Here is an 18,267-nt window from a genome sequence, read left to right as displayed (position 1 = left end):
AGAGAGAGAGAGAATGAGAGAGATGAAGCAGGAGAGAATGAGAGAGATGAAGCAGGAGAGAAAGAGAGAGAACATAGAGAGAGAGAGGTGTCTATAATAATTGCGACCCATATCTGGTTTCGTTATACACGATTGGGTGAGAATCAGAGCGCAGGAAACCGGGTCGGTTAGACCGACAGAGAAATAGAGAGAGAGGGAGGGGAGAGAGCGAGAGAGAGAGAGAGAGAGAGAGAGAGAGAGAGAGAGAGAGAGAGATAACAGCAAGAATGAGAGACAGATGCGTTATGAAGATATGAAACGAGGCCTCAATCTAGATTGTTCACAAGTATCCGTTCTGTCTGTTATTTGGAATAACAATATAAGAATTAAGAAACACGTCAGGGAGACAGATTTTAGATATTTTTGCTTTTGTTTTCGTTTACGCATACATTCTTTTATATATATATATATGCGTTCATTCATTCGCATATGTACATATAGATATATATACATATATTCATACATATGTGTGTGTGTGTGTGTGTGTGTATACATATACTTTTTTTATATAATAATCTGCAGAAGTTGCAGCTCTTGAATCACGCCTGAAACTTCTGTCAAGTGTTAACATAAAAAACGGAACCCGCATATATAGCCATGTTTTGAGCTCCTGTGTACATCATCAAAACTCTCTCTTTCTCTCTCTCCCTCTCTCTCTCTCTCTCTCTCTTTCTTTCTCTTTCTCTTTCTCTCTCTATTTCTCTCTCTCTCTCTCTCTCTCTCTCTCTCTCTCTCTCTCTCTCTCTCTCTCTCTCTCTCTCTGTATATATATATATATATATATATATTAATATTGGGTCATTCCATAAATAATGCGGCTTTTTTATACTTCTTTTATTTTTCAAACATAAGATAAACAAAGTTCTTTTTTAATCTGAAATACACTCTCCTTCATTTTCTACAGTGCTTATCCATCTATCTGGTAGACTTGTCAGGCCCCTCTTCCAAAATTCACTTGTCCATAGCGAAAAATGCTCTTCCAGTACTGTTATGATCTCGTCTACAGAATTCATATTTTTTCCGTCCAAATGATTTTGAAGAATGTGGAACAAATGATAATCAGATGGGGCAATGTCCGGCGAATATGATGAGTGGGGCATCGTTTCCCATTCAAACTGCTCCAGCCTTTGGAATGTCATACTCATTGTATGCGGCCGAGCATTATCCTGATGGAAGAACATCTTTCATCTTGGAACCAAAGATCGTCGTTTTCCTTCTAGTGCTGACTTAAGCTGCTCAAGTTGCTCGCATTTGGTTTGGGTTTAAAAGTTCAACGTGAACTAAACCTTTCATATCCTACCAAACAGATAAGAACATCTTACGTGGGTAAAGACCTTCTTTAGCCTGGGGTACCGGTGTTTTTCCTTTCTTACCCACTATCTTCGGCACTTGACATTTTTATAGAGAACCCATTTCTCATCACCAGTCACTATTCATTCCAAAAGAGGTTCATTCATGATGTGACAGCAACGAAGAGCATACATTCACTCTCTGCGCGCGATTAGACTTGGAAATTTTATGTGGAACCCATTGGCCCTATTTGCTGACTTTTCCGATGGCACGCAGGTGCCGATGAATGGTTAAATGACCAAATCCCAGCTTCTCTGCTAGTTTCTTATATATATATATATATATATATATATATATATATATATATATATATATATATATATATTATAATGGAATAATTACTATGAAGCATTGTGTAGAATATATCGTATAAAGGATCGTAAATGCAAGGTGAACCACAAGAAAACAAATTTGTGAATTAATGTAGACTTACCTTGTATTCAATATTTCGGGGTTATGACTCCATTTCAAGAAAATAAACGAATGTTGCGATTTTTTCAATTGCGTGGGGGACGGAATAAACTACCTGCATCCATTTGCTATAAAAGCAGGTAGTAACTTTACTTTGTCCTTATTCTTAGGGCAACATTGGTTTATTTTCTTGAAAATGGGGTCATAACCCCGAAATATTGAATACAAGGTGTCTACATTAATTAATATATTTGTTTTCTTGTGATTTACCTTGCATTTATTTTGCATTGTTCTGGCCTTACCCACGATCCTTTATACAATATATATGTGTATGTATGCATGCATGCATGTATGTATGTATATATATGTATGTATGTATATATGTATGCACGTATGTATTAATATGTATGTATACAAATGTATGTGTACAAATATATACAGATATAGATATACTCATATATATATATACGTGAGTATATGTAAGTAGGTACGCTCGTATATACGAGCTTGTGTGGGGGAAGGGAAGGGGTGTGGGCGCGCGTGTGCATGCGTACAGAAGTGCAGCGAATACAATCTCAGATATTATGAACGGAGGAGGAAGCTGGAAATGGTGACCATCCTGTCTCGACAATAGACGCATCGCCAACTCACATAGACCCAGTGACACAGAAGACACATATATATTCGTGCGAGTGAGTGAGCACGTGTGAACGTGCTTGTGTGTGTGTGCACGTGTGTACATAAATGTTACTGCATGTGCACGAAAGAGGAAGATAGTACTTAGACTACAGAGAAAGTCAAGGAGTGACCAAAATCTCAATTTAAAAATAGAACTTTTTCTAACATCTCAATAACACACACACACACATACACACGCGCGCGCACACACACACGCACACATACATACATAGATTTATTGACATACATACAGTTATATACACATACACATATCTGCATCTAGTCATTCATACATGCACACACGCCTACAAACACGCGCACACATCTTTCATTTTCTATCTTGGTTCAGTCAGACTGCGGCCATGCTGGGGCACCGCCTTAAGGAATTTCAGTTCGACCCCAGTTCTTATTTTCTTTTTAAGCCTTGTACTTATTGTAGCAGTCTGTTTTGCCGAATCGCTAAAATATGGGGACGTAAACACGCCAACATCGGTTGTCAAGCGGTGGCGGAGGACAAACACAGACACAAAAAGACACACAGACATAGGTATACATACATACATACATACATACTTACATATATGCATAGTTATATGTATATATACATATATATATGAATATATATATATATATATATATATATATATATATATATATATATATATATATATATATATATATATATATATGTATATATATATATATATATATATATATATATATATATATATATATATATATATATATGTATATATATATATATATATATATATATATATATATATATATATATATATATATATATATGTATATATATATATATATATATATATATATATATATATATATATATATATATATATATATGTATATAAGAGCATGGCTTAGTGGTTAAGGTGTTGCACTCACAATTATGAGATCGTGGGTTCGATTCCTAGACCAAGCGCTGTGCTCTTAAGCAAAACCCTTCATTTCACGTTGCTCTGCGATCATTTCGACATCTGACATGTGGCACCCGTATATATACACTCTCTGTATATATCTGTACAGGGTGATTCAAAAGTCGCCATACATAGGGACAATTTATTTTTTTGATAAGAAGCAATTTATAAGAACAGTTTCTTTTTTTTATTTAACAGGCTCTCTATGGCTACCATTGTTTTGAATACACATTGCAATACGTTTGCCCAACTCATTGTGAACTCGTAACAGCACATCTGGTGATACGTGCGCAAAGGAGTTGGTGAGGCGTTCCTTCAAATGATTTATGTCTTTCGTCTTTCCGCGATACACCATGCCTTTCAAATGCCCCCAAAGATAAAAATCAAGAGGGGTCAGATCAGGGGATCTAGGGGATCTTATAAACTGTTTCTTATTTAAAAAAATAATAATTTTTCCTATGTATGGAGACTTTTGAATCACCCTGTATATATATATATATATGCACATATGCGAGTGTTTGTATCTATGTATGTATGTATATATATATATATATATATATATATATATATATATCCATACATACACGCACACTCATACATTATATGTATAAAGATATGTGTAGATATAGATATACATATGTGTGTGTGTCTGTGTGTTGTTTAATTTTTGGTTAGTTTGTTCTGAAAACACAATATTCTATCAACAAATATTCGTATGTACACAATAGTTCTCTTAAGAAATACACACAAATGTTCACAATATTTTAAAGACCAACTTTTCAACACTGTGTCGTACACGAATATCGTTGTCCATTCCCAAACGATATTCCACAAAACAAATATTTTGTTTATAATTTACTTTCTTTATTTGCTGTTGTTGCCTGTATTTCTTTTCTTGCAAAAACTAAGCAAAATGACCTTTGATGCCTTTGTCCATTTTGGCATGATTCAAAACCCAACAAATATAAGCCCGTACTGATAAAGAAACAGAAGTAGTTCACAGCAACAACAACAATAACATCAACAATTGAAAAGCAAAGATGTACCACAATGCTGACACATGCAAATAGTAATCGCAACTGAGGTGACAGTGAAATTGACATTCTCATGAACTCAAGGGGTCACTCTTTCTCACAATGAAAACGTCCATGCCTTATGTGGAAAGCTTATTGCCAAAGGTGTTTTAATAACCAGAGTCGACCACAATATCTTCCAATATTAGAATACGTTATAAACTGCATTGACTTAAGAAATTCCTGGTGAACAGAATACATGTTGCGATCGGTGGCATTTATTCAAGCCCAGCAAAGGTCACCGCTGGTGCGCCCCAGAAAACTGTTTTGGGCCCGCTTCACTTTATAGACTATATAAACAGCATGGTCATCAAACAGAGCAGCATTAGAATTTTCGCGGATGACTTTAAGCTTCTGAAAGTCGTCGACAGGACAGGGCGTAGAGCAGGAGATCAGACTAATCTCCATTCGGATCTACTCGCTGTTATCTATTGGTTGAACAAACACAGTATGCGGCTAAACGAGAATAAATTTCATTTAATCCACTATGGTACAAACAGACAGGCAGGCAGACATGCATTTAACGCTGGTAATGAAAAGATGGTTTGTACATTCCAAAATCTTCGTCACATGCTTCGCATTTTGTGACCTGGTCTATTGTTTCGTGCATTTCAGGTTTTCTGTATTACAGGGCGAAGTTTTAAAGAGCAGTTGACTTATGCTATTTACATTAAGATTGGTTACGTAACAGGAGTATAAAATACAAGTAAATGGAAATCGAAACACGATCGTCCAATTCTCTAGAGCCACCTCTAGAATATACATCTAAAATATATAGTACACAATCCTCCTATGATGCATACACGTATAGACCTACATACATACATACATACATACATACATACATAATCTAATATTTAAGTTAATATTTAAGTGTTGGAAATGTTCCTCGTAGTACGCCAATAAAGCACGTTCACTGCCTATCGCTACACTCGTGTATTCCATTTTCCGTCTCTTGTCATTTGTTTGATATGTGTGTGTGTCCGCGCGTGTGTGTGTGTGTGCGTGTGTGTGTGTGTATGTGTGTGTGTGCGCGTGCGTGTGTGTGTGTGTGTGTGTGTGTGTGTGTGTATGTATGCATGAATATATATGTGTGTGTGTACGTGCGTAAATGTCTCTGTGTGTGTCATGAGTTCAATTCCCGGCGATGCTTTGTATCCTTAAGCAAGACTCATTACTTTCACGTTGCTGCCAAAAATGAGTTGTACCTGTATTTGAAAGGGCCATCCTTGTCACACTGAATCTCCCAGTGAAATATGTTAAGTGCACGCGTGTCTGTGGAGTGCTCAGCCACTTTTACGATAATTTCACGAGCAAGCTGGGACCCTAGACGTCGTAACCGACGGAGTGCTCCTACGTATACACACACACACACACATATATATGCATGTGTACACGTAGATACATGTATAAGAAATTATTAGAGTGGGCTGCATCTACAGACGCATATAAACAAAGATTTTGTAACCATGCACTCAGGTGCTGTATCAGATTACTCCCCAAAGTAGCTCCAAACCAAAGCACAAACTCACATACAACGTATGAAGCAGATACATTTCTTTTTTTATATCGCTTTGTTTATTTTGCTCTGCGGCTTCCCTAACGAAACAAAGTTTTAATTCGATCGTGCTTTGCAGATACGGTGGCTATCGTTTACGGTTTATTTGTTTCTTTCATCATCAATATTTATCGGTTTAGTATGGTAAGACATTAGTTACGATGACTACACACGCACTCTCTCTCTATTTCTGTCTCTCTTTCTCTCTTTCTCATATGTGTGTGTGCGTGCGAATTTACCATTGATAATGGCTAAAGATGTAGAAACGCATCTGGGAATCCGATACGAGGCATCATTTGTGAGACATGGTGCTTTTACGTCCTCGGTGACTGCAGTGAATTTGCCTTTAAGAGTTGAAATATGTCACAACTATATTTCAACTAGCCTAAAGTTCGCTTGTACCTAAATACCGCTTGGTGCTGATACTGCAGTATACACACACACACGCACGCGCGCATTTTTTCTCTGCTTGTTTCTTTCTGTGTTCCTTTCTGTGGAAGAGCGTAGGCTCGAAACGTTAAAGACTTTTTCAATTCTCGAGCGTTATACTAATACATCTGTTTGTTTTCTACACCACCTGTCTTCGTCTTTTGTTTTTCTTTGTGAATTCTCCCTATATATATATATATATACAGAGAGAGATAGAGGGGTAGATGTAGATAGAAAGATGTATGGATAAACAAATAGATAGTTATTACATATATATATTCACACACATATCTAAATATACATATATACATACATACATGCATAAATACATACATACATACATACATATTTATACAGATTTAAATATACATATATATGTATGTACGAATGTATGTATATATACATACATATTTATTTACACGCGTATATGGCAGTAAAAAATATTGTCATTCCTTTCACAAAATGTCCGCTGTTTGTTTTGTTAGGGTTTACAATACAAAGGGAGACTACTGCAACGTATTGTCGATGATCTAAAGACATGTACCGGAAATATTTACAACCTTGAGAAAATGCCAGGTTTTATAACAAAATTATTAGCTTATGGGGATGGAATTTAGCCAAAAGAAACATTCATATTTCATAGCTAAACAGAGAAAACACTGTTTAAGACAAAGATTTTAGGTGAATGAATTCGCTTTGCGTTTGTTCGTCACGACGTGTGCCATAAATGCCGAGGTATTTACAAAAAATTATTATCCAAAAGTGTTATAAATAAATACAGAGTGACAATCGAATACGATACCAAGTATAGGAAATATTCACAGACTATTGACGTGTCAGTGTATCTGGTTGCTATAAGAAGCGAAAAGACCGAATTTCCATGCAAGAAATATTCATGTTGACGATTATTAAAAAGAATGAAATGGTGTTATACATGCTCACCTGTGATTAGAAATATAAGATCTTTTTAATGTTATAGTTCGGGATATGTCAAAAAAACACATGCTTTGTATACTCATTCTTCACTTCTACAAAAAAGGGACAACAAAACATTCAATTCGGAGTTTCCTTTCCTCAGTCGAGTTCCAGATTATCTTTGCAATTTCGGCTGGTTATACTCGAGATTGCTCCAATCTGGCCAGCCCCACGGAAAAACTAAGCTAAGAGCGTTAGATTCCTTGGAAGAAAGCAGCGTGTGTACGTACATATATATATATATATATATATATATATATATAGAGAGAGAGAGAGAGAGAGAGAGAGAGAGAGAGAGAGGGAGAGGGAGAGAGATACATACATACATACATACATACACACATAGTCATACACACATACACACTCTTACAGAAACAATATAACTGTAAGCATACAAAAGCAGTGAGACGAGACATGTAAAGATTAAATAAGCAACGGATAGTGTTTCGGAAATACGGTAGTAACAGCGAGACGAGTTAGACTAGGAAGTTATGTGCTCAACATATATGCTATTGAAATTTGTTACGATATCAGCTATAATATATTTCTCTAACAAACAAATGTAGTCTGGTCCGTTACAGAATAAACATTTGCTGACATATTTATTAGCCTTTATTTTATTCAGCCTCGCTTGTCTCCAATGTTACGGCAAACATTTGCACTCCTTGTCGTTCTCAAAATCACCTCCACTATATGTATTTTTTTTTTCCTTTTTCCTTGTGTCAGTCATTTGACAACGGCCAAGCTGGAGATATGCACCTAATTCAATAAAATTATAAAGGTTACTCTGGGTATTATGCATAAAATACAATATATTTTTTTTTTTGTAGATTAGGTAGGCATAATTCGCCCCTGCCTTTCAATCTCAGTATTAAAACTACGCATAGTACTGCTGTAGTATACGTGCTGCGTACATTCCTACAACAGTTTTCTTTACGTGCTATAAAGGCAAAAGTAAATCTGCCTTCAACTCAGTCGCCCACCCGTGTTTCGCTTATTTTTTCGTATGTTTTACAACATAAACATCATCAACTGCCTACTCTGAGTAATTACTGACGGCACGTGCCTGATATATACGTATATATACATATATATACATATATATATATATATATAAATTAGAGACAGTTATTCTCTGTATAGAATTTGAATTCGAGCAGGTAAAGAAGTAAATGTTAAGATAAGCAAGTTAGACAAGTCGATATACAAAAAATATCAAATACGGTTGGACATTTATTTTTTAATCACTGCAATTGTTTCCACGCACAGGGTAAATCTGAAAGTGGACGAACTTTATACTGCTCTGTACTACATTCTCAACAGATTTTATCATAACTATATATATACATGTGTGTGTGTGTGTAGTATTTGTCTATTCAGTTTATTCTCATTGTGTAGAATACATTGATTGACCAAGACAAAATAAAAGAATATAAAAGATTTCGTGAAACCTGGGAAGTTATAAGAGGAGTTGTAAGAATTTGAAGTGCACTGATCCACAAAAGGCTACATAAAATGTAATGAGCCAGAGAAGGCTATACAGAGTAACGAAATGCATAGCGTCGTCTCTCTGTGTATTATGAAATAAAATAAAGGGACGACAATAGATAGGTAGATAGACAGACAGACAGATAGATAGATAGGTAGATAGACAGACAGACAGATAGATAGATAGATAGATAGATAGATAGATAGATAGATAGATAGATAGATAGATAGATAGATAGATAGATAAACAAAATAGCGTGGAATGAATACACGAAGAACGACTCAGCGAAAGTATGAAGAAACACAAATAAAGATTTTGAAAGAAAATATAAATGAATAAGGCTTTAAAACGTCTTCGTATTTCTGAATAAATAAATAGATAAATAGATAAATATAAAAATAAATAAATGAATGAATGAATAAATAGGTAGATAAATAAATAAATATGTACCGTGGAGTGAATACATGAAGAGCGACTGAACGAAGGTACGAAGAAACAAACAAGATGAATTTGAAAGAAAATATAAATGATAAGGCTTTAAAATGTCCTTGTATTTTGGAATGAAGAAATAAATTGAAGAGTAGATAAAACAGCGGTTAATCCATCGTCTGTCATGTTGAAATAATTCGTAGATGTCAGATTTGGATATTAGTATTCGTTCTTGTTATTTTTCGATGGTCGTTTTTTTTTTTTTTTCATCGCCGCTCAAAAGAAAAATTATGGACTAAAATTGAATAAAATATAACTAAATGAATTAGAATTTTTTTAAAAAGCATTATAAAGTCAAAGATATCGAGAGAACAAAAATGGACGCTGTCGGAAATAAGAGTCCATCGCATAAATACGAAAATAAAAACAAACAAAACATAATCTATTGTCAGAAAGTTTTCTGAGACGTTTGCCAACAGTAGTGTGCGCATGAGTGCGATTTTATGCATACATACATACATACACACACACACACACACACACACACACACACACACACACATATATATATATATATATATATATATATATATATATATATATATATGCGCATGCGTGTGTTTATACATACATGTATGCCTCTATTAACCAAAGTACGAAGATACAATATATCGATGAATAGTAAATTTCTCTTTCTCTCCTTCTCCCTCTCCCACCTCTCTCCTCTCTCTCTCTCCCTCTCTCTCTCTCTCTCTCTCTCTCTCTCTCTCTCTCTCTCTCTCTCTCTCTCTCTCTCTCTCTCTCTCTCTCTCCATCTCTCTGCACAACCGAGATAACGGTAGACAAACAAGCTTCGCCTTGTTAATGTTTACTCTTAAGAAACGACCATCGAGTTCATTCTTACAGCTATTTATGAACAATATTATGATTACCGGATATGGATCTCATTCATTTACATATCTATCAAAATATCCTTTGAAATTGTGTATATAATTACGATTGTGGGACAATGAGCGTGGGAATCATTTGTATATAAACTCCCCAGTGTGCATACAATAAACTTTCATTTACTCTCGTTACGTAAATAAATCTTGTTTATTAAGCAATGCGTTTATGAAAACAACCGACCGGATTCTCATAAACTGTCAAAATGTTATTTTATTCCGTTTCTTTCTAAGTATTTAATATGTCTTACCTATTTCTTAATTAAAAGGTACCAGTCAAGTACTGAAAAGGATATAATCGACTTGTCCCAATCCCTAAAATATTGCTGTCCTTGTACGGAAATTAGAGGGTCAATAATGATATTGATTTCAAATTCTGGTACATGGCCAGCATTTTCGGGGAAAGGGATATTTCGATTTCATTGACCCAGTACACAGCTGGTATATATTTTATTATTATTATTATTATTATTATTATTATTATTATTATTATTATTATTATTATATTTGCTACAACCACCGAAATCTGCACCCGCGGTCGGCTTCACCCGGGCTCGCGCCCGCGGCTTCCATTAGCGTCGCGGCGCCCTCCTACTCGACCGGGCATCGGAAAGTCGCAGTCCGACGATATCTTAGCTGGTCGAAACTTCGAAGTCATTGTCAACAATATTTTTGCTTAATAATGTGTGTGTGTGTGTGTGTGTGTGTGTGTGTGTGTGTGTGTGTGTGTGTGTGTATGCGTGAGTTTGTGTGTGTATGTACTACTTTTTAGTTTTTGTCGAATTACAATAAAAACAATTTTACATTAAATTTAAGAATTTCTAGGTACATTTTGCTGAGTATGTATTCATTATACTCTTACTAGGGGTGTTAGTGCCTTCGCGGTTTCGCCCTGCCAACCTTCGTCAGATTCTGTGTACATATACGCCTGTGTGTATGTACATAGATACAGATATTTACTCATATACATGTGTACATACAAACATATGTAACTTATATGTGAGTCTGTGGGCATGTGTTGATGGAAGGCGGTACACTCATGCGTATGTAATTACCGTTATATATATATATAATTAGCGCTAATTAGCCGTGCAGTTTTATTTGTATACGTGCTTTTCCACATATTTGCTTGAAACATAATAAGTAAGTGTTTATGTACTAGTAATATTCTCGTTTCTGTTCAACTATCCAATCGATCTTGCAACTTCTTATATAGAATCTGGTAGTTTCGCTTCTCAGAAGCCATCTTTAACCATAAATGTTCCGTTGACATAATCATAACTATGAGTGGAACTCACGCTTTATAATTATTTTATTTCTATTTTGATGAATAGATTTATAGATTTCCCTGACACCGTCTAAGTATGTTGAAAATGATGTCTTCTATTTCGCTCCATAACTTATTGTTAAACTGTAACACTCGTCGAGGGTTCTAGTTGATCCGATCAACGGAACAGCCTGCACGTGGAATTAACGTGCGAGTGGCTGAGCACTCCACAGATACGTGTACCCTTAACGTAGTTCTCGGGAATATTCAGTGTGACTCACAATGTGACAAAAAGCTGGCCCTTTGAATTACAGGCACAACAGAAACAGGAAGAAAGAGTGAGAGAAGGTTGTGGTGAAAGAGTACAGCAGGGTTCGCCACCATCCCCTGCCGGAACCTCGTGGAGCTTTAGGTGTTTTCGCTCAATAAACACTCACAACGCCCAGTCTGGGAATCGAAACCGCGATCCTATGACCGCGAGTCCGCTGCCCTAACCACTGGGCCATTGCGCCTCCACTAGCACGAGATAAGGTAGCCCCGAAAAGCAAAATAGACTTATTAGAGACAGAAATGGCTGAGAGAAGAGGCAGTATATCTCTTCGTGAAAGACAATGGAGCCTGCTGAGGAGCTTCTTTATAATTTTTATCGATGGGGTCTGTACAATGTACGTTCTCAGGAGAAATTTTCGGTGATCAAGCACCCAACATTTATAGCAACCTTGAGGTCTGTGGTTGTGTAATGTTCATGTTTGGGATGATAGATCGCCAGTGTTGGTTTTTGCTTGAAACTGAAGTGCAGCCCTACCTAAGGATCGAACCGTGAGAAACCGTACCTCATATAAGGTCATCATTTGTTGACGTTAAATCATCTGCAGGAATCTCTGCCAATAATGTGATGTGATCTAGGGCAGTAAGGGAGATGCCACCAAACGGAACTGCCTGAGAGGCGCGCAGGGCAACAAAACCTTACAGCAAACGTCATTTTAGTCTCCCGAATATTGCTGACATATGTAGATAAGTCGAACAGCTATTGTGAGGCGGATCCGAATATTGGCCGAATTAATCGTGAAGATCCCTCCACCGACTATAGACATAGTAATTGTGATTTTGTATTGTTATTTCACACATTATATGTCTACATATGACTAATGCATTATATTAATATAATCTTTCTAGAAGACATTGCACGAGCTGCTTTGTTAATACATTAACACAATTTATGTGCATGCATTAAATGTAGTATTGGTTCAGTACAAACGCACAGATCGTAAGTAATAAACTAAAGCAAAATCGAAATTGTGCAATACAACCCGATATTCCATACTTTTAATGTTAAAAGGAAAATATTTAAAGGAATAAAATTAGAGGCAACCCCATCACCACTCCCACCGCGACCACCACTACTAGCATACCATCTCAAATGTTGTTTATAGGTGAGAAATGCCAAAAGTGCGTTACAGTGAGAAACTCTCACGAAGCTATTGAAATGGTTTGATGATGGTGATATGATAATAATAATAATAATAATAATAATAATAATAATAATAATAATAATAATAATAATCCTTTCTGTTATAGGCACAAGGCCTGAAATTTGGGGGGGGGGATAGTCGATTACATCGATCCCAATACTCAACTGGTACTTAATTTATCGACCCCGAAAGGACAAAAAGCAAAGTCGATCTAGGCGGCATTTGAAATCAAATCGTAGCTAAGGACGAAATATCGCTAAGCTAACCAATTTGTCAGCTGAAGGTGGTGAGCTGGAAAAATCGTTAGCACGCCGAGCGAAATGCTTAGTGGTATTTCGTCTGTCGCTATGTTCTGAGTTCAAATTCCGCCGAGGTCGACTTTGCCTTTCATCCTTTCGGGGTCGGTTGAATAAGTACCAATTACGCACTGGGGTCGATTTAATCGACTTAATCTGTTTGTCTGTCCTTGTTTGTCCCCTCTGTGTAGACTCTTGTGGGCAATAGAAAAAATAAGAAACGTTAGCACGCCGGAGAAAAGGTTTAGCAGCATTTCTTCAATCTTTACGATCTGAGTTCACATTTCGCCGAGGTCTACTTTGCCTTCCATCCTTTCGAGATCGATGAAACAAGTACCAGTGGAGCATTGGAGTCAATATAATCGACTAGTTCCCTCCCCAAACTTTTCGGGCCTTGGTCCTCTAGTAGAAAGGGTTATTGTTGTTGTTGTTGTTGTTGTTCTTGTTGTTCTTGTTGCCATTCCTACACTTTTAAAAACAAGGGCACTGAGTAAAGAAACGAGTTTTTGTTGCAATAAAATTAACAATAATGCAGAAAAGAAAAAACGAGAAAAAACACAAAGAGGGCTTTTTTCATTTTCCTGTTTTTTTTGTTTTTTTCCTTTTTTTCTTTTACAATGAAGACGTATTTGAACGGGGAAAAGGAAAAGAAAAAGGATTAGAAGAATATGAAATGCAGCAACAATAAAAGAATCGGATAAGTAAGAAAGAAGACATTCATTCGCTTCTGAAAAAGAATATTGAGAGAGCGAATGAAAACATGCACAGAAGAATGAGAAGAAGAATACATGATAAAGAACGAACGAACAAATATAAGGAAAACGATTAATATTCACCAGAATATTATAATAATAATAATAATAATAATAATAATAATAATAATAATAATGATAATAATAATAATAATAATAATATTAGCAGCGACTACAACAACAATAGCAACAATGTATGTTTTCAAAAAAAAAAAAAAAAAAAGAACGGAATCAACAAAGCAGACGTGTATCGTTGTTTTCTTAACTGAAACCAACCAGGTGGTAAGGAATAACTGGAACAGACGATAATGGCAAATGCCGATCGATAAGATGAACGTAAGGAGCCGGTATGGAACAAGAAGCATTGACCGATTACATTGAAGACCGGCACTCTTTCTCTTTGATAAGAAGAAAGAAAAAGAAGAAGAAAAATACATATTTCCCGATCGTCCTCTGTTTTTTTTTTTTATTATTCCATGTCTAGAAAGCACACACATACATTAACACGCATTCACAGACACAGAGACGTACAGATGCACACAATATTATGCGTAAACATGCTTCCAGACATACGTAAATGTTTGTTCAAACGTATGTGGAGCTATTTATATATATATCACACACATATATATATATATATATATATATATATATATATATATAATTAACATAATATGGTAAAAATTCGATATTAATTAATATGAATTTAATACCAGGAAACTAGTACGTTAAAAGAACCAGAAGGTTCAGGAAAGAAATTTTTTCGAGATCCTAAAAAGATTATAGTACTTGTGTATATAAGATTGACCAGTGACCGGTCTGTCAAAATGCTAGAAGAAGCTCACTTAAAAAATTCTCAAATACGGATTCTATATATATATATATATATATATATATATATATATATATATATATATATATATATATATATGTATGTATATATACATACACATGTATTTACATATATATACATATGTATTTACATGTATTACTATATACGTATACGCACATAATTGTATGCATACATACATACAAACACACACATAAATAAGTGCATAAAAATTTATAAGCATTCACACACACACTCGCATACAAAGCATAAATGAATACTAATGCATATATATATATATGCGAAATAAAAGTACTCAATATAATATGTATATCGATGCGAAGGAGTTCAGCCTGCACTGTCGAAAAACTACATTGATATATATACTCAGTATACTCCCACATTAAATTGTACGTAGCGCTGCATGGATAAACCAAAGGTAAAAAAACAACAAACGGAAATCGTCAAAACATAACTAGCAGGAAAAGGACGATAGCGCAACAACGGCAGACAGGACGAAACAAGATACATGGATCATTCGCAGCCAATTGTTTCTTCAGTCAGAATCTGGAATGTCCACGTAGTTTCGCCCAACCGTCTCCGATACTGCTCGAAACCAGTTGGGCCAAGGGCTTAAGCTGAAGGCATGAAGCCCCCGAGCAAGGCAAACGAATGTACATATCCAAACACTAGGAAATAACAAATAGAAAGGATCTTTTGACTATCGGACGAATATACATATACAATGGACAAAAGCCTTTCGGCTATATATAATATATATCAATATATCTATATCTATATATATATATATATATATAGTGAGAATTTACAAAGAACAAAAAACGAAGACGGGTGTGTAAACAGCAAACAGATATATTAGTTTAACGCTCGGGAAGTGAGAAAGTCTTTTACGTTTCGAGCCCACGCTCTTCGACAGAAGGGAACACAGAAATAAACAGGGAGAGGAAATAGAAAATAGAAAAAATAGAAAATAGATACATATACAACGGGCTTTTTCAGTTTCCCCTCTACCAAATTCAGTCATAAGGCTTTGGTCGGCCCGAGGCTATCGTAGAAGAAATTTGCCCAAGGTGCCACGCAGCGGAACTGAACTCGGAACCATGTGGTTAGGACGCAAGCTTCTTACCATACAGACAACCTGCACCTATATGCATTTGCAAATTTTGCCTCATGCTGCTTTCAAAGAATTCACAGTTTGAAAAACGTACTGCCAGCGACTGACATCCATCATGCTTTACGCCTCATTGTCAATAATGTGCTAAAGAATGTTCATCATAAGGCTAACATAAGGGGACACTACATGGGACCCATGGTTTTGTAATGCTAAGATATTTCCAGATGGTAAACACATGTGAGCAAAGAAACAAACACACACGTGCGCGCACACAGACACACACGCACAAACACACACGCACAAACACATACACATGTGTACACATATGCACAGATACACAAGACACACGTTCTTCGCAGGGTAGAACGTAATTAGCCTTAACGACAGAACTTCGATATTATCCATTTTTTTTTTTACCCGAAAGTTTCAACAAAAATTTTAATAAATTAGAAATTATTTGGTGCTGCAACATAAATCTATATAGCGAAAGAAGCGATGAAGTGAATATGTGTGGTCTTAGCCCATAACAAATCTCCCGATATAGATAGATAGATAGATAGATAGATAGATAGATAGATAGATAGATAGATAGATAGATAGATAGATAGATAGATGGATAGATAGAAAGAAAGAGACCTCGATGTTATGTAAATAGAGGAATTTGTCTGTAAAAATATGTGACACTTATTCGGTAGCCATGATAAAACTCCGAGTATCGGATGCCGGGGTGGGAACCCACGCCAACATCTCTTCAGTTATCCGGCCATTGACAGGAATTTTCAATGGCCAGATAACTGAAGAGATGTTGGCGTGGGCTCCCACCCCGGCATCCGAAACTCGGAGTTTTATCATGGCTACCGAATAAGTGTCACATATTTTTACAGATATATATATATATATATATATATATATATATATATATATATATATACGCATATGTATGTTTGTGTGTCTGTGTTTGTCCTCTCACCATTGCTTGACAACCGATGTTTGTGTGTTTACGTCCCCGTAACTTAACTGTTCAGCCTAAAAGATCGATACAATAAGTACTAGGCTTACAAAGAATAAGTCCTAGGGTCGATTTATTCGACTAAAGGCGGTGCTCCAGTATGGCCACTGTCAATTAACTGAAACAAGTAAAAGAATAAAAGAATAAGAATATATGTGATGAGGGCTGTCAACGTGTGACCTAAGAATATATGTGATGAGGGCTGTCAACGTGTGACCGAGGAAGAACACCACTGACCATTACCCATGCAAAATGTCTGTGACGCCCGTGCATGAGGTTATTGCACCAGCAGTCGGCTTCATCTGGGTTTGCGACTAAGGCTGCCTTGCTCGCTGCAGCGCCCTCCTGCTCGGCTAGACCTCGCCGGCGATTGAACAACCGAAGGCTTTAGGTCCAAAATGGCTTGCACAGCACCTCACTGGCCCTCTCCACCCCCACTAACATGATCTAGAGACGAGGCAGGTCGAGATATCCAGTACCAGGAATGTGGGAGCGCCATGATTTCAAGCGCAAGTAACAGATAGCCAAAATGATCAATACTATTCGCTGCATATCTGGGTATTTTTTATATCAGAATGACACACTTAAAAGGATCAATATTGATACTAATACCTGGGAAGGCTCTGCATCAGATAGGGAGCTGTGGAGTAATCTGACTGCTACTGGTGTTAAAGAATTCAAGGACAATAGTGTTACATACAATAAGTTGAAACTCGCTGTTGAATATATGGAGAATGTGAATCATTTCCCTGTGAAGGGCACGAAAGAGTCTCTTTCTTGAAACCAGTGAGGTCGTGTCTACATCTCAAAAGCAGGCCTACGAAGGCACTCCCATATCAAGCATGATCTGTCGTGCGCGTTGCGTAGCAGAGGGTGTGGGTCGGACAGAGGACTTACTCGGCGTTGTAGGTCCGAACACCCAGATGGTCGGGCTGTTGCTGGAGGGCTGACTTTATGTCAGTGTGGGATAACTTGTAAGTCCCTTGCAGCCTTGCAGGCCCTAAGAGCCATCCCAAACGTAAGCAGTGGCGGAGAGACCAAAATTTGAGATGTTTCTTAGAGTGAAATGGGTTCAAGAAGTGGTCTTTACTCGATCACCAATTGACTTCCGGCACATATGTAAATAAAATAGTCTATATATGTATATATGTATATATATATATATATATATATATATATATATATATATAT

At 36.3% G+C, this 18,267-nt stretch overlaps 1 protein-coding gene across 5 annotated transcripts in view; it reads right to left on the bottom strand.

Moving 5' to 3' along the window:
* LOC106878114 (ectonucleoside triphosphate diphosphohydrolase 8) overlaps positions 1-18,267 on the bottom strand; it is a 156,449-nt gene that overhangs the window by 57,392 nt on the left and 80,790 nt on the right. The window contains exon 1 of one of the 5 annotated variants that reach the window (XM_089357047.1): positions 17,689-17,720. The exons of the other annotated variants lie outside the window; for them this stretch is intronic. Coding sequence (XP_089213173.1) covers positions 17,689-17,705 — 17 coding nt within the window. The 5' untranslated portion in view covers positions 17,706-17,720. Of the gene's footprint in view, positions 1-17,688; positions 17,721-18,267 lie in introns of those variants that run through there. 5 annotated transcript variants of the gene reach the window in all.

Source organism: Octopus bimaculoides, chromosome 9, assembly GCF_046866305.1.
Source record: "Octopus bimaculoides isolate indiv1 chromosome 9, ASM4686630v1, whole genome shotgun sequence".
NCBI lineage: Eukaryota > Metazoa > Mollusca > Cephalopoda > Octopoda > Octopodidae > Octopus > Octopus bimaculoides.
This window is presented reverse-complemented; position numbering and strand designations above follow the sequence as displayed.